This window comes from Schistocerca americana, chromosome 3 (assembly GCF_021461395.2).
Source record: "Schistocerca americana isolate TAMUIC-IGC-003095 chromosome 3, iqSchAmer2.1, whole genome shotgun sequence".
Classification (NCBI taxonomy): domain Eukaryota; kingdom Metazoa; phylum Arthropoda; class Insecta; order Orthoptera; family Acrididae; genus Schistocerca; species Schistocerca americana.
This window is the reverse complement of record NC_060121.1, coordinates 530,481,821-530,505,646: the sequence shown is the minus strand read 5'-3', so window position 1 is coordinate 530,505,646 and position 23,826 is coordinate 530,481,821. Positions and strand designations below refer to the sequence as shown.

Sequence of the window (23,826 nt, the reverse complement as noted above, 5' to 3'; positions counted from 1 at the left end):
CTTACAATCGCATCTGGATTGAGGGACATGTTCCCGCATGCTGGTGCGAGTCTATTGTTGTCCCGATTCCTAAGCCGGGGAAGGACAAGCACTTGCCTTCCAGTTATCGACCCATCTCGCTTACCAGCTGTGTCTGTAAAGTGATGGAGCGAATGGTTAACTCTCGATTGGTTTGGCTGCTCGAGTCTCGACGCCTACTTACCAATGTACAATGTGGATTTCGTAGGCGCCGCTCTGCTGTTGACCATCTGCTTACCTTGTCGACCTTCATTATGAATAACTTCTTGCGGAAGTGCCCGACCGCGGCTGTGTTCTTTGATTTGGAGAAGGCTTACGACACCTGTTGGAGGGCGGGCATTCTCCGCACCATGCATACATGGGTCCTTCGCGGTCGCCTCCCTCTTTTTATTCGTTCTTTTTTAATGGATCGACAGTTCAGGGTACGTGTGGGTTCTGTCCTGTTAGACACCTTTCGCCAGGAGAATGGGGTGCCACAGGGCTCAGTTTTGAGCGTCGCTCTCTTCGCCATCGCGATCAATCCAATAATGGATTGCCTCCCAGCTGATGTATCAGGCTGCCTTTTTGTGGACGATTTTACCATCTATTGCAGCGCGCAGTGTACACATGTCCTGGAGCGCTGTCTTCAGCGTTCTCTTGACCGTCTTTACTCCTGGAGTGTCGCCAATGGCTTCCGTTTTTCTGCCGAGAAGACGGTCTGTATTAACTTCTGGCGCTACAAAGAGTTTCTCCCACCATCCTTACGACTCGGTCCCGTTGCTCTCCCAATTGTGGAGACAACAAAATTTTTAGGTCTTACATTTGACAGGAAACTTAGCTGGTCTCCACATGTGTCTTATTTGGCTGCCCGTTGTACCCGTTCTTTAAATGTCCTCCGTGTTCTCAGTGGTATGTCATGGGGAGCGGATCGAACCGTCCTGCTTCGTCTATATCGGTCGATCGTCCGCTCCAAGCTGGATTATGGGAGCTTCGTCTACTCCTCTGCACGGCCATCCATCTTACACCACCTCAACTCCATACAACATCGGGGTTTACGACTTGCGATCGGAGCGTTTTATACTAGTCCCGTAGAGAGTCTTCATGCTGACGCTGGCGAATTGCCACTCACCTACCGGCGCAATATACTGCTTTGTCGGTATGCCTGTCGGCTACTGTCAATGCCCGACCACCCGTCTTATCGTTCCTTTTTTGACGACTCTCTCGACCGTCAATACGGGTTGTATGTCTCTGCCCTGCTACCCCCTGGAGTTCGCTTTCGTCGCCTCCTTCAACACCTTAATTTTTCACTCCCTGCAACCTTTCGAGTGGGCGAGAGCCACACGCCACCTTGGCTCCAGGCTCAGGTCCGTGTTCACCTTGACCTCAGCTCGCTCCCAAAAGAGGTTACCCCCGGTTCGGTCTACCACTCCCGTTTTGTTGAACTTCGTTCAAAGTTCATCAATATGACCTTCATTTATACAGATGACTCAAAGACCAATGACGGGGTCGGGTGTTCCTTTATTGTCGGGGCACAAAGTTTCAAATACCGGCTCCATGGCCATTGTTCAGTCTTCACAGCTGAGCTCTTTGCCCTCTACCGGGCTGTTCTTTACATCTGCCGCCACCGACATTCTGCTTATGTCATCTGCTCCGATTCCCTGAGCGCCATCCAGAGCCTCAGTGATCCGTATCCGGTTCACCCTTTCGTGCACCGGATCCAACGCTCTCTTCAGCAGCTGGTGGACGTCGGTTCTCCGGTTAGCTTTATGTGGGTCCCTGGCCATGTCGGTATCCCTGGGAACGAAGCTGCAGATGCCGCGGCCAAGGCTGCGGTCCTCCAGCCTCGGACAGCTTCTTGTTGTGTCCCTTCATCAGACTGTAGCAGGGTCATTTGTCGGCGCATTTTATCGCTGTGGCATGCCGATTGGGCTGCGCTGACAGACAACAAGCTTCGGGCCTTGAAACCTCTTCCCGCGGCTTGGACGTCCTCCTCCCGCCCTTCTCGGCGGGAGGAGGTCGTTTTGGCCCGGTTACGCATTGGACACTGCCGGTTCAGCCATCGCCATCTGCTGACGGCTGCGCCGGCGCCGTTCTGCCCATGTGGGCAATTGCTGACGGTCCACCACATTTTCATGTCCTGTCCAGATTTTCACACACTGCATCTAGATCTTAACCTGCCATGTACTTTAGATGCCATTTTAGCGGATGACCCACGAGCAGCTGCTCGTGTTCTTCGTTTTATCAATTTGACTAACCTCTCTAAGGACATTTGATGATGCTGTTTTTTAATCCTATGCCTGTCAGTCTGTCTTTTATCGTGTTTTCCCTTTTAGTTGTTGTTTTAAACTTGTGCCTCGCGGTGCATTCTTAACGTAGTCAGGGCGCTAATGACCATTGAAGTTGTGCGCCCTAAAACCACACACACACACACACACACAAAAAAAACAGAGGGAACAGCAGTGACTGGATACAATTTAATCACTGCCTACATATCCTCACGATAAGTGCACGAGACTATATTCTGATATTAAAATCAGCTAAGTGAATGGTTTTGCCATATGAAGTTCTATTTGGGCCATGCAAATAGTAGCACCAGCAATTAAGAAAGTTCATTTGTGCAGTTGTGGAGGTGTTGTTTCTTGTATGCATAAATGTGAGCGCTCCTACCTACTTAAGTGATGAATATGTAATTTCGTCTGGCCATTCTCCTTCAGTATACCAATGAGTGGTGAAATGCTTATATCTGTTGTGATCTATCAGGTTTTTTTCTGCATGCTTGGTTAATAATATGCTTCTGGGTGTTCAGCCAAGTTGTTTTTCCATCTTGTGTACAGTATTTGGACAATTGACCTGATGGTTTTGAGTCCAGTGTTGCAATGGCACAACTCACAGCTTCTGAAGACGATGGCTGGACTTGTTAAAATATCATGCATAAAATGGAAACAGCAACTCTCCTGAAGAATTGGAAGTAAGCCATTGATTACATCCATTGCAGCTAAATTCTCCTAGCTTCTCTCTCTCTCTCTCTCTCTCTCTCTCTCTCTCTTCCAACCACCTGACTTTCAACGCACTATGCTGCATCCGTCACGCATGTGCTGTTTGCAGATGTAAGCAATAGCATTCCACAGCTAAAAATTCTCTATTTTTATCCTTCAAACAAAATTAAAATCACCCAGTTTTTGTACACAGATAATGGATTATTTCATGTTATACCAAAATGTATTAATACTCTCATCAAATAAAACAAACAATTAAGCTTTGTTTCAGTTGGATTTTGTTAAATCTTTGTGTATTGGTTTTGAACTTTGATAGATACATTACCTCGTATTGAACAAGATGATGCCACATGGAACTAGAATCTGATATTAAATTTTTACAGCTTTGCTTTCTTGCTAAAAGAATGTTTTCTATAATTTCTAATGTGAAAATATTGGGAATCTGTTTCAGGTATGTGCATCCCAAATACTAACAAAGAAGAAAAAAGTGCTCTACTTAAGATGTTCTGCCTTTTGTCCATCGTAATAAGCCAGCTATAAACATAGCAAGGTACTGTCAGATAAAATAGTACAATATTTGTAATTATATATTTTGGAATGTTTGTCCGCTAAGTAGTCAAGTTGCCAGTGTGAATGACACTCGTGCAAAGGACCCAGGTCCAATTCCCAGTATTTCGAGGGATTTTTCCTTCCTGGAAGGATCTGAAAGGGGCCTACACTGCCTCGTGATCCCAGCTGAACAGCTGCTTGAATGAGAAATAGTGACTCCAAGATATGGATATCGACAGTGACCAGATGTGTGGTGTGCTGACTTCGTGCCTCTCCATACGGCACTTGCATGATGCCATACGGCAGAGCATAACACACAACTGGTTGTCATCATCTGATCCTTAGGGCCTGATAATATTTTGCTATCCACCTCCATAGCCAAAATTCCCAACACACACACACACACACCTGTGTATTGGCGCTTGACATGGAGGTGGTAGAAATTTCTGTTGCTAATATGTGGACATCAAGAAGAGAAGAGGTGGTGGCATACAGTTCCTGATCAAAAGACTTTGCACCAATGTCCTGGGTTAAATTGCATACATCTCTGCAATGCCTCATGAAGTGAGGGCATGTGACTCTGTCAATGATGGTCAGCCCATTGGAATGACCAGGAGACACTAAACTACAACCACCCCTTGCTGCTATTAAAGATGAGTAGGCTATGTTCAGACATTGCATTTCACCCAGTTCCTTCCAATTGTGTAACAACACAACATTATGCTGGACAAGCATTCATCACAGTCATGCGAATGACGCAGATGCACACCTAACCTATGTAAAAGATTGGGGAAAGCAACAACAAATCACTTTTGCTAAGACCTTGCGCAGGACTACAGTGCGGGAGTGTGGCATCTGCGTAATGTGTATTCCCTGAGTAGGGGACTGGCTTTAACTTATTATTATGATTCTGTTATACAATTAAAATTGACACACTAACTGTTGTGTGGGTTACCCATTCAGTTAAAGGATTGTATAGTAAGTAAATAAATAAAAAGAAAAAAATGATTGAAGGTTTTGCACTCTTAATGGACAAATGTCATTTCTAATTTTGAGAAATTGCACCAACAAGTTATAGAACATTGTTTTTGCAGCTTTTGATTGACCAAGCCATTTTAAATTGTCTTAATTTAGTAATGGCATTGGCTACTTATGGATGGGGTGTAGCAAGAATGTATAAATATGTAGATTGTAACCAAGTTGTGATAGTAGATACGATGGAGATGCGAGAACTTAACTTCAAACGGTCATGTAGAATCACATGTTCTGGCAGACACCACTTTTACTTTGGCAAGAGCAGGTCAGTTATGACAACTCTGAGATTCTGGTCAGTGGTAACTGAAGCTAAAAGAGCTTGCAACCTCCAGGATTTGTTACGTCTGCACCGGCCCTTACAAAAAACTCATTAAAAAAGTGATGCCTCCACACAAAGCCAGACCTCAGAATCAAGTACAAATACATGCACTTATCAATGCACCTGCAGGGGAAAAGCTGTATGTGACGCTGAAACCATTCGGAAGTCGTCAGCAAAGGATTTGGAACCTCAGCCAAATATCAGTGCACAACAGCAGAGGTCCAATAAGCTGTCCCCTTTACCTATGCAGCCAAAGGATACTGATATCCATATGGAGGTACCAGAGCCAGGCACCATCTAATATTACCCCGACTGCTTGGATAAATCACCACCACTGAGAGAGAGTAATGCGGTGATCAGACGCTCCCATAGGGACTCCTATGCTGCAGTGGAACTTAAATGGTTTCCAGTCACATTTGGAAGAATTGCTCTTGGCCCACGAGAGACCATTCTGTATCTGCTTACAAGAAATTCATTTTAGAGTCACTAACATGCCACTGTTAAGAGACTACCACCCCTTCGAGGAGGACAGTCTTACCGAAGAAAGAGCTAAGGATGTGTTGGTTGTTTTTGTCAATGACAGGTACCATCCTCTCCAGTTCCCCTTCCCACTGACTTACAAGCAGTTGCAGATTATATTCTCACAGTTGCAGAGATTGCAGTGTGTTCTTTGTACCGTGCATCACATGATTTGCTCCATGAAAGTGTACCGACAGAGCTTTTCTAGGCACCCACCCCCTCTCCCCTATCTGCCCATTACTCCTAATGAGTGACTTTTAGTGCACACAACATGCTGTAGGGCTCAGCTACCAGATGCCCCTGGGGTCAAATCATTGAGTGACTTACCCATTTAGACGGTATATCCCTTTTGTACACCAGTCAGATCACACATTTTTCTATTGCTACAGGGCTGTCTTCTGCAATTGACTTTTGCTTCTGTTCTCTAGCTCTTACAGACTGTGCAGTGGGAAGTGGGCACAGATTTGTACTTGAACAACCAGTTTCCATTGTGGATCCACTTGGTGAATAGGTCAGTGATACACAGAAGACCACAAAAGGTGGATGCTTCAGAAGGCAAATTGGATACGATACAGTTGGAATGCCGTCTTTGAACAACAGGAAAGTGCCCAGGGGGTGGACCATATTACCCATGTAATCCACCAAAGTGCTGCCAAATCCATTCCGTAGTCTAGCAATCACCTCAGATGACGACGTGTCTCTTGGTCGAATGAAGAATGCCACTCAGCAATCAGAGCCAGGCATGCAACTTTGCGGAAGTTCAAACATTGTACAGCAACAGAAAACCTTCATGTTTTCTGGATTGTGTGAACAACAACAAGGCAAGTGATAAAAGAACGGAAGAGGAAATCCTGGAAGGAATTTGTGACATCCATTAATCGGTCTACTTCCGCTACACACATTTGGGAATCAGTGAGAAGGATTTCAGGCAATGAAGGTACACTGTCCCTTAGAGCCTTTTTGAGGAATGGCATCTTGATGGACTTGCCCAAAGACATGGATCAAATTTAGCTGAATATTTTTTAACGTAACTTCGTCATTCAGACAAACTCATCAGATTCAGATGTTCCGTAGAATTGTGAAGATGAGGAGGCTCTGTCTTTTCTCGTGCTATGAAGAGCTCTACGATCTTCTGTTCTCCATGTGGGAAATGGAATCAGCTCTCCAGAACCAGATCAGATTCATTATACCACGCTACATCAAACTCTGCCGCCAAAGACCAGTTCCTTTCTTGTTAGATCTGTTTTCTTGCGTGTTGTGTGTGTGTGGATTTTATATATATATAAAGATGATGCGACTTACCAAACAAAAGCGCTGGCATGTCGACAGACACACAAACAAACACAAATATACACACAAAATTCAAGCTTTCGCAACCAACAGTTGCTTCGTCAGGAAAGAGGGGAGTAGAGGGAAAGACGAAAGGATGTGGGTTTTTAAGGGAGAGGGTAAGGAGTCAGTCCAATCCCGGGAGCGGAAAGACTTACCTTAGGGGGAAAAAAGGACACACACACACACACACACACACACACACAAGCAGTCTGCTTGTGTCTGTGTATGTGCGGATGGATATGTGTGTGTGTGCGCGAGTGTATACCTGTCCTTTTTTCCTCCTAAGGTGAGTCTTTCCGCTCCCAGGATTGGAATGACTCCTTACACTCTCCCTTAAAACCCACATCCTTTCGTCTTTCCCTCTCCTTCCCTCTTTCCTGACTAAGCAACCGTAGGCTGCGAAAGCTTGAATTTTGTGCATATATTTGTGTGTCTATCGACATGCCAGCGCTTTTGTTTGGTAAGTCACATCATCTTTGTTTTTATATGCCTTGAGAAGGTGTATGACACAGCTTGGACATACAACTTCCTTTACTACCTTCATGAATGGCAACTACATGAATGTCTGCTACTTCTTATTCGGTCCTTCCTCAGGGAAAAATGCTTTCGCTATCAGTTTGATGATGTCTTGTCTGACTGCTTTATTGAGAATTAGATCCCCAAGGAGACCATTTGGCTAAACACATTTTTGTTGTTTTTCATATTTGTGGTACATGAAGTTCAGATCTCGAATATCACTTAACCAAAGCAGATTCAAGCAATCGCGAATAATTCCCAAGAAAATCTGTCTTGAAGATTTTGATGGGTTTTAACTCAATAAAATTCAGGTGAATGTCATGACCGGCTGCATAGCTCATTGGGCAGTGTTGGAGATCGGTAATTGAGTGATCGTTAGAGCACTGGTTCAGATCTTATTATGATCTTCTTTGTTCTGGTCGAATATCTACATCATTTAAATATAATAGTAATGAAATATATGTTAATTAACACATATAATGATTTTTTAACGAAAAATGTGCCGCCTCTTGTTTCTGATTACATATTACTTAGATTGTTAATAATTTAAACAATATTTATTAATAAATCTTTTATAAAATATTGATAATTCAGAATTTGTATTTGCTGTGCGTGTGATTTGTAATTAAAAACAGGAAGTAGTGTATTTTTGAGAAAATATGATTATTTATTAGATGTGAGTTAATTATCGTATATTTCATGAATTTTATATTTAAATGATGTAGGTATTCGAAATAAACAAAAAAATGGAATGAAATGAAAGACCATAGCAAAAGTCAAACCAGCCATCCATTGAATGCCTGATTACCATCTACCAATATTGCTGAGCGAGTCATGCAGCCCATGGTGAAAGTTACTTTAATTTTAGTGAACTGAAGATCCTTGGAAATCTTTAAAGTCTGTTTCTCAAGAACGTTTGATAGTTGCATCGAACAGCTTTCACTGATTGATATTAAAGTTCTGAACTTCACATACCAGAAATAAAAAAATTATGAAAATCTGATTGACTGAAGGTCTGGTCTCCTTGTCAGTGCTGCACTGTTCACAATAGCTATCAATGGCGTCTCCTCTGCAGTCAAAAGTCCTGTTAAAAGTTCTTTGTGACTTCGTGATCTTCTATTCTTCTTCCAGTCACTGACAATGAGGCAACTACAGTTGAGAATCAGGAGGCCGGAAATTTGTGTCAATAACACAGGTTTAGGTTCTCACCAGAGAAGTCTTCAAGTTTTAACCAACCAGAGCTCATGATGGGGGACCAATGTGCAACTTTTGGGTAAACAAAGAGCATCATATCATTGAATATTTTCAATTGCCATGGCGAAAAGCTATGGGGAGCTGTCGGGCCCCATGTTCTGTATTTTTCAGAGCATGATTAGTTTATGACAGTGTGGTTTATCAATCAGTAAATGCCTCCTACCTCAAGATATTAGATGCTGTCCACCATGAGGACATTCAGATATTGACAGGAGCCTATCAGACCAACTCAGTTTGTTCTGTGTGTAGAGGCTGGTCAACCCCCATTCAGAATTTGGTGGCACATCTTCCTGGCTTGATAGTCCCTGGAAATCTTGGCATTGTCCAAGTTATTACCATTTAGTGTAGACTCCCACATTGTTCAGGAATTGGCTACATGCCATCAAGCCATTCAGGATACATGCTTCCAACTGTCTCACAGATCTGAACATGTGAAACATCCGAAAGGCATGAAAGGCACTGCCACTTAGGTGTCATCAGAGGCCCAAAGTCATTTTAAACTTGACACACTAGAAGAAAACTTATACTGTAGATTAAGTTTTTTTACAAATCTGTTTTCTTCAGCTAAAAGTATGTGCTACAGTTTTATCATTACATGTACAGGTGGTTCCCAGCAAGGGAAGGCACTAAGTTGTTCCACTGGTGCCGTGATAGGATTGTTTGATCACTCCATCCAGAACAATTTACAGATTATGATTCGCAGTTGTGTGAAGTTACGGCAGCATTAGAGCGGATGCAGAGGTATCAAAGAACAAAGTGCCTCATCTGTTCTGACTTCCTCAGTGCACTACAGGCAGTACCCCAAATGTTTCCAGTAGTAGACAAGATGATTCAGATCATTCATGACACCTTAAAGTGGATCCAACACCTAGGCGAGGAGTTGGTCTTTCACTGAGTAACATGTCATATCAGGATACAGGGAAATTATACAACTGACAAAAGAAGTCTGTAGGTATGTTGTACTTCGATGCGTTATCCCCGTGCACACTGTCATCTCATTGTCTGAAAGAGGTCATTGCTCCGTAACACACGGTTTCTTCCTCCAGTGGGAACATCAACCAGTCCATGAAGTTTGTAGTGTACCACTTCCGGTCCAGCATGTTTTAGCTGTATGTGTTCTATATACTGACAGAAGACAACTGCCACTAAAATTTCATGGTGGGTCTGTGTACAGTTTAAACATTTTGCCCACAAGAATCATACTGTCTTACATAATTCAGCTTTGAAGTATGTTTCCAGTTGCCATGCAGTTTTAATCGCACACTGTAATGCACCTGTTACCTGTCTGCGTCTGCCAGAAACCTAGAGCATGCACCCTCTTCTGGCAATGCTTGTTGCATAGCACAGGGTGACAAGTGTAGGTTACTTTCTGAAGTTCTAAGTAAGTTGATTGTAATGGGCTACATGCAATAAAACAACACTGTCTTCAGCATGAAGGTAATGTTACAAGGGCTGTGCCGAAAGTTTTTTGCAGAATATGTGAAAAAACATTTATTTGCAAAAAAAAGTTTACAACTTTTCAAAATACTCTCCATTAGCGTGTATACATTTTTCCATTCTCTGAAACCACTTAGAAAATGTCAGTCCAAGATTCTTTTGGGATGTCACTTAGTGCACTCTCGTACACTGTAATGGCCTCTTCATCTGGTGAAAACCACTGCCCTCGAATTTTTTCCTTAGTCGTAGGGAACAGAAAGAAGTCACGGGGGGCCAGGTCAGGTGAGTAGGGGGGATGGGGTAACACTCGCACTTTTTCCGTCTCCAGAAAGTCCATCGTTCTGGCAGCCCTCTGTGCAGATGCATTGTCATGATGCAGCAGAAGGTGCCCACTCTTGGACTTTGGATGCTGTGACTTCCATGTGGCTATAACTTTTGGAAGACAATCGTTCACGTACCATTCAGCAATGACTGTACGGCGTGTGTCCAAGGTCACAGAGGTGAGATGCCCGATCTTTGTGAAAAAAGTTGTCACCATCTCTTTTCCAGAGCTCCGACTTTGTCGAACTTTTGTAGGTGGTTCCTCCCCTGGGCAGCACCACACAGAAGATTGTCTCTTCGTTTCAGGGTCATAATGGTAGACCCACATTTCATCACCTGTGACGATATTGTAGGTGTCTTGGGACTTCTCTCCATTGAATTTTTCGAGCATGAAACGACACCAGTCCACTCTTGCCTCCCTTTGGCTTTGTGTTGGGGAATATGGCACCCAATGGGCACATCTCTTAGTAAGGCCTAAGTGACTATGAACGATGGTCTGTGCTGCTGTTGATCCAATCTTCTTTGATCATTTTTCTCACAGCATCAATGTGTTCAGGAGTCACAGCTGTTGCTGGCCGACTGGGACGAGGTTCATCTTCAATTGACTGCCGACCCCTCGAAAACTCGCGAAATCAATTTCCAACTGTGGCCCTAGAAGGGGAAGCTTCACCAAAAACACTCAGCAAAGAAGAATGGCATTCTTCAGCACTTAAACCCTTTTTATAATCGTAAAAAATCATGGCACAAAAGTCGCGGCGCGACAGCTCCATCCTGCCCCGTCTCTGACTCAGCACTGCCTGTGCTTTCTTACCGCACTGTGGGGGGATCACCGCTAGCCAGGGGCTGCGCGCGCACGTCCCAAGGTCCAAAAATGTCGCTCTTTCGAATGAAAACAACCCCATTGTCCTCCGCCTTACGGTTTACAGACTGCTAAAAACTTTCGGCATAGCCCTCGTAGTATTGGCTGCTTAAAGTGTGCACAATATATAGAGGAAATACTTCCAATAGGAAAAATGTTATATGTTAATTGTTCAGTATGTGCTGAAATGGGGAGGTACCTGGCTGTAGAACAATGTTGGCTTGATGTTAGGCTGTTTACCCATAATTAGTAGACCCTGTCATATGAATAACAAATACAGAAGAAAAAGAGGACATTTTCTTCATGATTTATTGGAGAATTAATCCCTTATTCTTGGGATGTTGGAGTTTGCTTCAAGTCCATAACAGTTTTTGTGTGATGATCATACACATGAGTTGATCTGTGTAAAAGGAGGATATGCCATTTGTTAAGTTAGATCTATAACAGTACTGACATAGCAAGTGAAAATTTTAAATTTTTTTGAATGCTCACAGAAAATGAATGCAATTTTATTTTATGAAAATGAAATTGTGATATTATTTCTTTACTCTCATGTTAGACCCCTATGTTTTTGTTGTTGAAAGCATTTGTTCTACCCTGTCAGTCCAAAAAGTTTCAAGACTGGATTAATAAAAATGGAGAGAAGTCAAGGTAGTGGTTTTAATGGTTCAGGTGCTGTGTGTAGTGCAGGCCCTCCAAATTAGAGTAAAAAATACAGGCCATTCATAAATTCATGCAAAACTGTCAGAAAAGTCCTTCTTATTCAATTTGCGCATCACATTGAGTTGAATGTTGGTTATGTCATTAAAGTGAATTTCTAAACTTAGTTGTCTTGTGGTAGTTCATACTGATAACATAGTATTGTCATGTGTAACGATTTTTTTGCAGAAAGGAACTGTCCGGTTTTTAATTTCAGTCAAGTCAAGGCAGGCGTCCGTGCATTGCTGTTTTTGTGTGGGAGTCAAGCTGTGCGCTGCAAACTTTGCGCACACATTTGTATTTTTTTAAACATTCTGGAGATGTCTTGAATACTTGGCTTAGAGTTGTTGCTCCATTGTAATAAGTGACATGACAATGTTGACACATTATTGCTGTGTGGCCACTACTTAATGTTACCTGCTCACAACTGACTCGTTGAATGCACATCTGTTGGGTACAGCTGCCGCTGTAGTATAGTATGTGTCACTTATACATAAGGAATAAAATAAGTTTTGAATCTTTTTGGACAGATGGTGTATTCAGTTGTTTGTTTGATAACACACATGCCTATGTTTGACACATGTGCATATGTTTAATTGAAATAATAGTATCTTAATTTTGATTTCAGGATGAAGAGCATAGCTGATTATTTCCACATTCCAGAGAAGATCTGTGCTAACAGCTTTGAAGTCACAGACAGCATGGAGACTAATAGTAGTCAAAATAGTCATATTTTTGTACAGAAAGTTAAATTGAACATCCAATTAAAAGAATCCTCAGAAACTTGTACATTAACTTCTCAGGTGGTAAAAAAAGCATCATCAGAGAAAAATCAGAGGGTAAATGTAGCAGATAATGTCTGCAAGGATAGCACCTCTCAGGAAAAGGATACTGATGCAACTGCCAACAATTTATTGAAAGGCAAAGATGACAATGTTGCTCATGAAATGAGGATGAAGAATATTGGTAAAAGGAAGAGTGTGGCAGCACTTGAGAAGCCAGCGTCAAAGCAAATTAAAAGACTGAAACATTCATATGTCATTGTAGAATCAGATAGTGTGGATGATGATGACGATGATAATGTTATTGATGATGATGATGATGATGATGATGAAGACAATTGTGGTGGTGGTGGTGGTGGTGGTGGTGATGTTAAAAGAAAGGGAAAGAGAGCTACTAAAAAAGCGTTTAAAGAATCTCGAAGTTCCAGTCAAAAACAGAAAAAGAAACGAAAGGCAGATTTGGGGGACTCTGCCAGAGCAGAAGGAAGAAGTGGTGCCAAGCGGTTAAGAGTGTCTCCTAAAGCTTTAAGACAACATAAAGATCGCAATTCTGACAAAAGAGTTCTGCCAACAGTAAAACATGAAATCAAGTCTACAGACTGTGGAAATCTGCTAGAAGAAAATCCTGTGTTGCCTGATGAAAATACTTTGAAGAAAAATAACATGTTTGGAAAACTTGATATTACCATTACAAAGTCAGACCGTATTGTTAACAATGTAAAAGTATCTACAGCAGAGAGCGAAAGTGAAATCAATTGTGATGAGATGTCTACAGATAACAAAATTGAAATTACTGTTTCAAGTAGCTTATCTGATTGTGAACAGAAAAAGAAAAAACAAAATAATTTTCACAACAATGTATCCCCAGATGAAGAGACAAGAAGGCAAAGCAATCTTTTTAATTATTTTGGTAAGGTTTCAAAACAAGATATTAAATCTAAACCAGACAGAATTGAAGTACAGGCCATAGTGCATACTCCTGTTTCTTCTTTTAGAGGGAAGAACAGTAGCTCAAAACTTAGAATCAAAAAGCCAAAAAAAGGAAAAGCTTCATCACATGCAGCTGAAGCTGCAGATGAGATTGAAGTGTTAGGAAGTGAAGATTTATCTGTAAATCAAGATGAAGGCACTAATGCAAGAAACGCTGAAGCAATAACAGTTGCTGAGAACAGTCAATTAAATACTTCAGTTTCATCAATAGTCAATGAAGATATTAAAGAGAAACTTTCTTCCCCCGGAAAAGGTTGGAAACTAAGAATACGTCTTAGAGATGCTACTGCTGATGGAAATGAAGAATTGTCAAGTACAGGTTTGTTGATTTTTCTGCTTACTGCTTGATAGTGTTGTTTTAAGAATTGTTTAATTTTTAAGGTCTTGAGAGAGAGAGAGAGAGAGAATTTCAATACGTTTATTGTATGTTTGTCACTTGTTCTACCCTAGCGTTTGTGTTGTTGCATGTAGGTCATTTGGAAGTAAGGATTGTATAGAGAACCAAGTAATGAAAGTCTTAGAATAATCCATTAATAGTGCTTGGTATATTTTAAAAGATCCTCAACACAACTTCATAAAAGGGTGAACCCACCAGAGGAAGAATTTAATAGTATTAATCAGAGTTGAAGTAGGCAGGCCTCAAAAAATGGGAGGGGGGCGGGGGGGGTCGCAACCGAAAGTAAAAAGAGTGTGCCATAGGACATGGGGAGCTACTCTCAGGCTGAGTGTCAAACTAGTGCATTGGCTACTAATTTGTGTCCTCACAATGAGTAAAATGTATCAGAAAGAAAGTAATGAAGTAAAAATAGTTGTTTACTTAGTTTAAGCATGGGACAGTAATTTAGTGTCATGGTCAAGTTCAGTTTTTTCTGTCCTGCCCACAGTCTGTTCTTGGACCTCCCATGGTGTTGGTATTTCATGTTGAGGTATTTTGCCGACAATGCATTCTGACAGTGTTGTCCAGCAACATGGTGCGCACATGACTTGCAGCAATACATAAACAACATTACTGGCCACTACTGCCCAGCAACACATTTCTGGGCCAGAAGCTTTTACACAGGACTACATCATTGTCACAAAATGGATGAACACGAGCTAGTGGGAGTGAGTGCAGCTCTGCTGCTTTTATGCCACCCAAGGAATAAAGTTAGAAAGAACAAGAGAAATCAGGATTTTTTTACTTTTTTTTAAGTGAGCAGAATGATTCAGAAATTTTATCTCATAAACTGATGCTGGATACATACCTTTTCAGATTTTACCAGAATGTTAAATAAGATTTTGAATATTTTGTACAAGCAATTGGTCTAAAAATAATTAAAACCGATATAAATATTGGAGTGTGTAAGCCAGTTACAACCCAGTTGGTTATTCTCCTGTTGTTTTTAGCTACTGATGATATGTACGGAAATTTACTGTTCTTCCTTAAAGTGCACCATACATCAAGAAGTGACTTGGTGATTGAAATGTGCAGTGCTTTGGTAGAACAACTTGAGGAGTCATTAAGGCAAGTCTGAAAATTAGAAAACAATTGTTATTTACGTTTTCTTTTTGTTCACCAGCACACTCCACTGTTTACGCTGTCAACTCCTACTTACGGCATGTCTCGAGATAACATGAAACTCGCGACATCAAATGCATACCATGCAGACAAAGAACCACCTGTACTTCCACTCTTCCTAAGCTATATTTTTGCCTTGAATTTGTCAAGCTTCTTTTTTGATCAGATATTTGAGTGTAGTGAAAACATGTTTCACTATAACTCACACAACTGGTTTTTGTCTGAACATTGGTAGCAAACTGGAGATTGGAGAATTGACAAATGAAGTATCAAATTGACCAATGTGAGGTCTAGCTTTCAAAAATAAATATTTAATTGCTTTTTTTCTTGTCAGAATTTTCGTACCCAAAGAGTGGGAAATGGGCAAATGGGGTATCAGACTGACCAGTGTGAGGTGTAGTTTTGCAAGAAACTGGTAAAATCCTGGAAAGAGAACAGGGTAATTAAGAAAGAAAATAATGGTTTGACGAAAGATTGAAATATTTTACGGATAGTTGCTGCTACATATGTAAAAGAAGTGCCAAAAAGTTCATCTCTTAAAGGACTAGTTGGGAGTCTTAAATCTGGTCAAACTTTTATGTTGGTGTGTCAGCTATTACTAGGACATCCATAGTTTTAGCTCATTTCACAATCTTTCCCCTCAACCTTTTTGGCTTAATTACTGGTGGTCTCCTTTTAGGGTTTGGCCTCCACTTTTATAAATTTCACAGAATTATGGGCAGTTTGGGGAAGGACACCTTATGTGGTGTATAATCAATGCACCTTTTGCAGAGATCTTCTACGCCTACTATTAGAGTGGGTTTATCTTTGTACCTGAAATCCAGTGCCATATCCAATCATTTCATGGAGAGGCCATCACATACCCTCAAGATTGTCACCCACTGACAATGCAGGGATCTCTCTGCTGATGTCTGAATTGTAACCTCCTCATGTATACAGAGGAACCTGTCCAATCAGGGGACAGTGGGATTCCAGGCAACAGATAGCCTTTACTGTGGTGCTCGTGGCGAGAGCCTCCTATCAAAGTGTGCAGCATAAGGGAAAAGTGTGCAGCATAAGGGCAGACAATACGCAGTGAAATGGGTCAAACTCACCTGTACTGATGGCTATGCCGACATGGCCATCTTGGTAGACAGAAAGCAAAATTTTAATGCAGAGGCCGACAAACCCATGGTGTTTCCATTTTTGACTATGCCATTGGATGAGAGCCGGAGAGTCAGGCAAGAAGAAACGGAGGTAGGTAGTGCTCATTTCTTCGTAGTTTCAAATACGATGGAGAATGTTTTGCAAAAGTCAAACTACTGTTTTTTTTGTGGAAAATATTGAAATTGGTTATTAAGAATTTGTTGCACTAGAGAGAATGAAAGATTGATCTCTGTTGATCAAACCTTTGAATGTTGCCCAATCACAGACACTTTCAACTTTTGGCAAACTCGGGGATGTGCCAGTTACCATCTCTTTTCAACATAAACTTAACAGAATTCGAGATGTCATCTTCCATCGGAGCCTAATATTACAAAGAGGTGAAGAACTGTGTAATAACCTCGAACGGCATGGAGTAAGTTTTGTTCATCACATTCAGAGATAATGTAAGTATAATAGAGTAAACACTGAAGCTTTCATCCTAGCCTTGGATGGGTATGTTTCACCAGAGAAAGATAAGATCCTGGTTTGTAGGTGTGATGTCAGCCCCTATTTTCCTCCTTGTATGAGATGTTTTAGGTATGAGAAGTTTGGACACCTGTCCTCCCAAACTACTAATGAGGTTACTTGGGGGATGTGCAGAAGGACAACCCATGAGGGTAATCCATGCAGAGGACCCCCTACATTTGTTAATGCCCAGGAAATCACCATTCTTGTGTGCCGACATGTTGAGTTTTCAAGAGGGAAAAGAAAATCCTGGAAAAAAATTCTTGACTGCTTTTCTTTCCAAGATGGTAAGAAAGGATTTGAACGGCTCCACCCAATTGATATGATGTCCAACTTTGCAAACATTGTGTCAAAATCCACACCAAGTGAGATGATGGGCTCTCGGACAGCAACTCCTGGCACTAGCCACATGTCTGTCTGTTATTCATTTGGGAGGTGGGACATCAGCTCCCTCGACCCTTAGAGCTAGAGCGCCAGTGGTAGTCACTCCATCGCTGCAGCTGGAGTTAGCTTCTCTTTCTTAGACTTTATCATGCAAGATGCCTAGAAAAGAATGGTCCTCTTCTGGTCCACAAGCTGTGACAGGAAATTACTCTCACAAACCCAAACTGTTGAGGGACAAGGACAAACTGAAAGATAAACAGAGTTCTGTTGCTCCAGTTGATCCAGGTCCACCCCCACCCCCCCTGTCACACCTACCCCCACCATCTTTCCCCTCCTCAGCCGACAAGGTCGAGTGTACGAATTACTGGTAAAGAATCACACATTCAGGTGGTGCGTGGTTCAGCAGCAAAGTAATTTGTACTCCTGTTTCTTTTTTGCTGCTTTCTCTGATTTCATTCCAACATCCCTTCAGTGGAACTGTAATGGCTACCATTGCCACCTGGCCGAACTCTGCCAGTCAATGACAAGTTACTCTGCAGGTAACATGGCATGAGAGGAGACGTGGTTTTCAGAAACCTAACTCCCTGCTAGTAAAAATTACGCACATACTGTAAAAAGTGTGTTAACGCCAAGAACCCTCTTGGCATCTGAGGAGTCTGCAAGTTCATACGCTCTTGACACTTTCAGTGAACTGATTCCACTAACTATTGTGTTAGAACATGTGGTTGTTAATGTCTTATCTGTCTGTTAGGCCATTTACCCCCAGACGGATAGATCTATATTATCATATCATATGAGCTAGTGGAATAGCAGCCTCCACCCTACCTCCTATTGGGGGACTTCAGTGCCCATAACCACCTGCGAAGTAGGAAAAATAAAACTATCAGGGGCTGACAACTAATATTGCAGGGAGTGTACACTTTGGGACGACTGGGGAATACGGGAAAAACGTGGAACTTTTTTCATTCAGGAAAAACCGAAGAATTTTTTAGAATTTTTCATTGTTCTAGTTTTTAGTTAAATTTCTGTAATTTTGACTGGTCAGAATTAATGATCTAACAAAGAATTTTACTTTAGCCTACTACTGCAGAATAATACTGCAATTTAAAAACATAAAAAAAAAGAATAACATCAAAATAAAACTTCGGTTGCAAAGAAAATGCGGCATTACAAAAACTAAACACAGTGCACACACCAGCATGTGTCGACAGCAAAATGTGACAAAGGCTTTAGGATGAAGACTATGCAATACTTCATACCAACAAACTGTTTTCAATGAGTGTGATGTAACAACTGTTTACATTACTAACACATCGCAGGAAAACATTGTAAATGTTGGTTTGAGAAGTGTTACTTCCAAAGTAAATTTCCATGTACCCAAGATGAATCATGTTATGTGTGAGAATGTGCAATGAATTTCTTAAATCTCAGGGTGTTTGACAGTCCAGAAGACCAGCCGTTTATCCTGGAACATTTGTGTTTGCCATATCTTAAAGGGTAACACATGATAAAAAGATCAAGCTTCAAGGTTGGTATTTCATGTTTATTATAGTTCTTCGGTAGACTAAAAATTATGCTACAACAATGGCAAAAAATACAATTACGTTTCAGAAAAAAGTTTGTGAGGTGCGTTTTTGAGCAATTTCTCATTTAATTGGCTGTTCTAAGGAAAAATCAAAGTGCTCAACCTTCTGAAGAAATAACTACAGCTATCGGATAGCACTGAAGGACACTTCAACAATACAAAGACCATCCTTCGATGGACATTTAATAACATTCAAGAGGCTTTTAGCAAAGGCATGGTTTTTAATAAAAAAGAGAAAGCAGAAATGTTGGGAACAGTATGAATCATCTGTCAGAATTCACATCCCATCATCTCAAGTATGAACTAAACTCCACCACATTTGTGGCCATGAAATGCCCACAGTGGTTCCTGGAATCTCTTTCAGTGGAAACATCTGGACTTTTTCTGAGGTCATGACTAGATGTGCCAACATTTCCTGACGTGGAAATGCCTGACAAATCAAAACTACTTATCCTTCCACGCCACAAGGCCTTGAATTGCACAGTGTTCCATTTGTTGCATGGGGGTTCCACAGCACTTCAGCACAGGCTCAAGTCACAGCCCCTAGACCCAGTTGTTGTTGTTGTTGTTGTTGTTGTGGTCTTCAGTCCAGAGGCTGGTCTGATGCAGCTCTCCATACTACTCTCTCCTGCACAAGCTGCTTCATCTCCAAGTAACTATTGCAACCTACAACCTTCTGAATTTGCCTAGTGTATTCATCTCTTGGTCTACCTCTTCGATTTTTTACCCTCCACTCCGCCCCCAAATACTAAATTGGTGATCCCTTGATGCCTCAGAACTTTGCTACCAACTGATTCCTTCTTCTAGTCAAGTTGTGCCACAGATTCCTCTTCTCCCCAATTTTATTCAGTACTTCGTCATTAGTTACGTGATCTACCCATCTAATCTTCAGCATTCTTCTGTAGCATCACATTTCGAAAGCTTCTATTCTCTTCTTGTCTAAACTAGTTATAGTCCATGTTTCACTTCCGTACATGGCTACACTCCATACAAATACTTTCAGAAAAGACTTCCTGACACTTAAATCTATACTTGATGTTAGCAAATTTCTCTTCTTCAAAAACACTTTCCTTTGCTTCACAATTTCAAAGCAGCTTTTGAGCATTCCGGTCCACGACAGATCAGCTGATTCATCTGGAATGAGCAGTGTGCAATGCTTTAGCACATTGCCAATACCCGACTGCTGTGTTATTTGACGTGTGGAATGCATATGATCCCATTTGGCACCATCACATATTGTCCACATTGCGTTAGTGAGGCTTCTGGGGCTGCTTACCCATTTTTATTCAGTACTTGTTATCCCTTTCTGTTCAGGGTCAGGGTAGTCTCACCCCTCAGCAATGTATATATACAGGAAACTGGGGTCTCTTGGGGACCGGTTCTGAGTGTAATCCTTTTCGCCATCGCAGTCAATGGTATCATGACTGAAGTGGGACCTATGGTCTCACTTGCATGGTATGTGGATGATATTTGCCTATATTACAGTCCTACATCATTGTGTATCGCAGAATGCCAATTTCAAGGAGCTATACAGCAAGTACATAACTGGGCCCTGACTCATTCTCCCACGTATTCTCTGCCATGCACTTTTGTTGACTCAGAACTGGTTGTCCGCACCCAGAGCTTTAGCCTCAGTAACCAATTACTTCAAGTCATTGTAACATTTTTAGGTCTTTTATATGACAATAAGTTAACAAAGTTACCACATGTATGCCAGCTCAAGGCAGATTGCACAAGGAAAATTAATGCCCTCAGATTTTTCAGTGTCACCTGAAGTGCATAGTGCACAGCTCTTCTATGATCGTACAAGGCTTTGATCCTCCCCAGACGACTATTGATGTGTTGCCTGCAGGTCTGCAGCACCATCAGTACTGTGCTCATTAGACCCTGCCCACCACAGTGGTGTATGGTTGCTAACTGGAGCCTTCTGTGTGAACCCCATTTACAACCTCCTTGCAGAAGCTGGTATCCCATCACTGAGGGTTGGATGCCAGTAACTTTTGGCAAACTATGCAGTGACAATTTGTCAGAGGCCTGCCCTTCCATGTTACTTGACCATTTTTCACAATTAACAGTTCAGGCTGCTTACAAATTGCCCTAAAATGAGTAGTTCAGCTGGCCGGAGTGGCCGTGCGGTTCTAGGCGCTACAGTCTGGAGCCGAGCGACCGCTACGGTCGCAGGTTCGAATCCTGCCTCGGGCATGGATGTGTGTGATGTCCTTAGGTTAGTTAGGTTTAATTAGTTCTAAGTTCTAGGCGACTGATGACCTCAGACGTTAAGTCGCATAGTGCTCAGAGCCATTTGAACCTGAGTAGTTCAGTTGAGATATGAATGGAGGCTCAATGTGAGGACCTCCAATCGATCCCTGTTTGTGTGCACAGAGTTCCCTCTTGATGCCCCCATGGTGCCACTCATTCACAAAAACCACTTCTGTGGCCCATAAAGGAACTGCTGATACCCCCATTTAGTTTTTCACATCTACTCAACTGGCTGGTATGTACACAGAGGACCTGAAAGTCAATGACAGGGTGGGATAGTTAAGCTTTTACATAAAAAGGGGGGCTATATTCTGTGCCAAGTGTATGCAGTGTGTACACTGCAGAGTTTGTCGCCATATCATGTGCACTGCAATACATTAAAGCTCTTGCAGCAAATAACTTCCTGGTTTGTAGTGACTCCTTGAGCTGCTTATAAGCCATATCTCCGTGTTACCCCACGAACTTTTCCATTGCCAACATCCTACACCTATTAGTTGACCTCGACATGTCTGAAGCCACTGTAACATTCATGTGGACACTGAGCCACATGGGTATTCTAGGAAATGAACTCACTGGAAAATCAGCTAAAGACACAACCACAAGAGACAAACTTGAACTCAGAGTACTGGTCACAGACCTATAATTGCAACTGAAGCATACAATTTTGAAAATTTGGGATATGGAATGGCAGGCTACTAGAACTACTAGAACTCTTCACAAGCTGAAGACAGTCAAAGTTACTACTGAGGTATGGCATATTTGTCTCTCCAAGCCTCTCATAAAGATGCCGTAGAACTGTGGCAACTATGTAGCAGCCACACTAGACTTACCCATGAATTCCTTTTACATCAAGAGGACACCCCTCAAAGCAGCTGTGGACGTCATCTCACAGTAGCCTATATTCTCACAGTGTGTGGCATGCTGGCTGATCTGAGATGAGTCATTAACCTGTCTACCTCCCTGCGGCATATACTTGCAGACAATAGTTTTTTGAGTCATCAGTTGATGTGACCTGCCACAAATTCCTCTCCTGTGCCAAACTTTTCATCTCAGAATAGCATTTACAACCTCAATTATTTGCTGGTTGTATTCCGATCTGTGACTTCATCTACAGATTTTACCCTCTACAGCTCTGTCTAATAGTATCATGATGTCTTAACAGATGTCCTACCATCTTGTCCCTTCTCCTTGTTAGTGTTTTCCATATATTCCTTTCCTCGTTGATTCTCTGGGGAACCACGTCATTTCTACGTTTTCAATCCACCTAATTTTCAACATTCTTCTGTTGCACCACATCTCAGATGCTTAGATTCTCTTGTGTTCCAGATACCCTGCTGTCCATGATTGACAATGCTGTGCTCCAGACGTACATTCTCGGAAATTTCTTCCTCAAAGTAAGACCATCTTTGATATTAGCTGACTTCTCTTGACCAGGAACGCCATTTTTACCAGTGCTAGTCTGCTTTCTATGCCCTCCTTGCTCCATCTGTCATGGGTTATTTTGCTGCCTACTTAGCAGAAATCTTTAACTTCATCTACTTCATGCTCATCAATCCTGATGTTAAGTTTCTCACTGTTCTCACTTCTGCTACTTCTCATTACTTTTGCGTTTCTTTGATTTACTCTCAGTCCTTATTCTGTACTTATTAGACTGTTCATTCCATTCAACAGTTCGTATAATTCTCCTCCTCTTTTCAGGATAGAAATGTCATCAATGCATCTTATCACTTGTATCCCCTCTCCTGAATCATAATCCCACTCTTGAACCTTTTATTTCTGTGATTGCTTCGTGGATGTATAGATTGAACAGTAGGGGCGAAAGACTGCACCTGTCTTACACCCCTTTTAATCTAAGCAGTATTATTGTTCCCTCTTGACTTTTGCACGTATTGTATATTATCCTCCTTTCCCTATAGTTTACTCCTATTTTTCCCATAATTTTGAACATCTTGCACCAGTTTACATTTTTCTTTGTTGCCAAATCCTATGAACATGTATTGATTTTTCTTTAGTCTTGCATCCATTATCAGCTGCAACATCAGAACTGCCTCTCTAATGCGTTTACATTTCCTATAGCCAAACTGATTGTCATCTAGCATATACTCAATTTTCTTTTCCATTCTTCTGTATATTAACACTATGCCATCTGGGGACCCCACAGTGGTTTTGTGCGCGAAATAGCAATCAACGGCCAGTGACACCACAGTGGTGTCATGAGCATAGTATCGCGCAGTGGCCGGTGACAGCACTTTAGTATCTGTTGCATTCTGTTGGTGTTTTGTTTAGGTAACAGTAAGTTACACACGTCGGAAAGTTTTTTTGTTTTTATAGGCACTTGAGTCCCTTCATGGCAGACGAAAGAGATGATATGATTATTTATTATGAATGCGTGGATGTCTTGTCTGATGTTCCGGACAATTTGGCCGACTGGAAAGAAGGCTTTGGATATTAAAAAAATGAATTGTTGAAGATAGTGAAATATGTCCAAGAAGAATTCGGCAAACGCTACAGTTGCCAATTGATTCGGATGAAAGAGACGAAGAAGACAGTGCACAGTGGTCAGACTTTGATTTCCTGAGGACAGATAATAAATTTGAAGGGTCTCCAGGTCCAAACATATTTCCCAAAGGTACACAGTGTGTCGAGGATATCGTGGAATTATATATTGGGAACAATGTATTTGAATATATTAGCAACGAAACCAATAAGCACTACGGTCAAAATTGCAATAGAAGGAAACTGGATTAAAAAAATGCCAAATTTGTTGATGTTGTGGGACACAAAC

The 23,826-nt window shown here is 41.7% G+C and overlaps 1 protein-coding gene and 1 long non-coding RNA gene across 2 annotated transcripts in view; both read left to right on the top strand.

Annotated features, from left to right (window-relative positions):
* The window catches only part of LOC124605531, a 56,834-nt gene extending 43,870 nt beyond the window's left edge, over positions 1-12,964 (top strand). Inside the window, exons 2-3 of the long non-coding RNA XR_006978654.1 lie at positions 3,445-3,543; positions 12,462-12,964. This is a non-coding gene — a long non-coding RNA (uncharacterized LOC124605531). The remainder of the gene's footprint in view (positions 1-3,444; positions 3,544-12,461) is intronic.
* A 9-nt stretch (positions 12,965-12,973) lies between these two features.
* LOC124605530 (ATPase family AAA domain-containing protein 5) overlaps positions 12,974-23,826 on the top strand; it is an 88,371-nt gene continuing 77,518 nt past the window's right edge. The window contains exon 1 of the mRNA XM_047137278.1: positions 12,974-13,924. Coding sequence (XP_046993234.1) covers positions 13,279-13,924 — 646 coding nt within the window. The 5' untranslated portion in view covers positions 12,974-13,278. The remainder of the gene's footprint in view (positions 13,925-23,826) is intronic.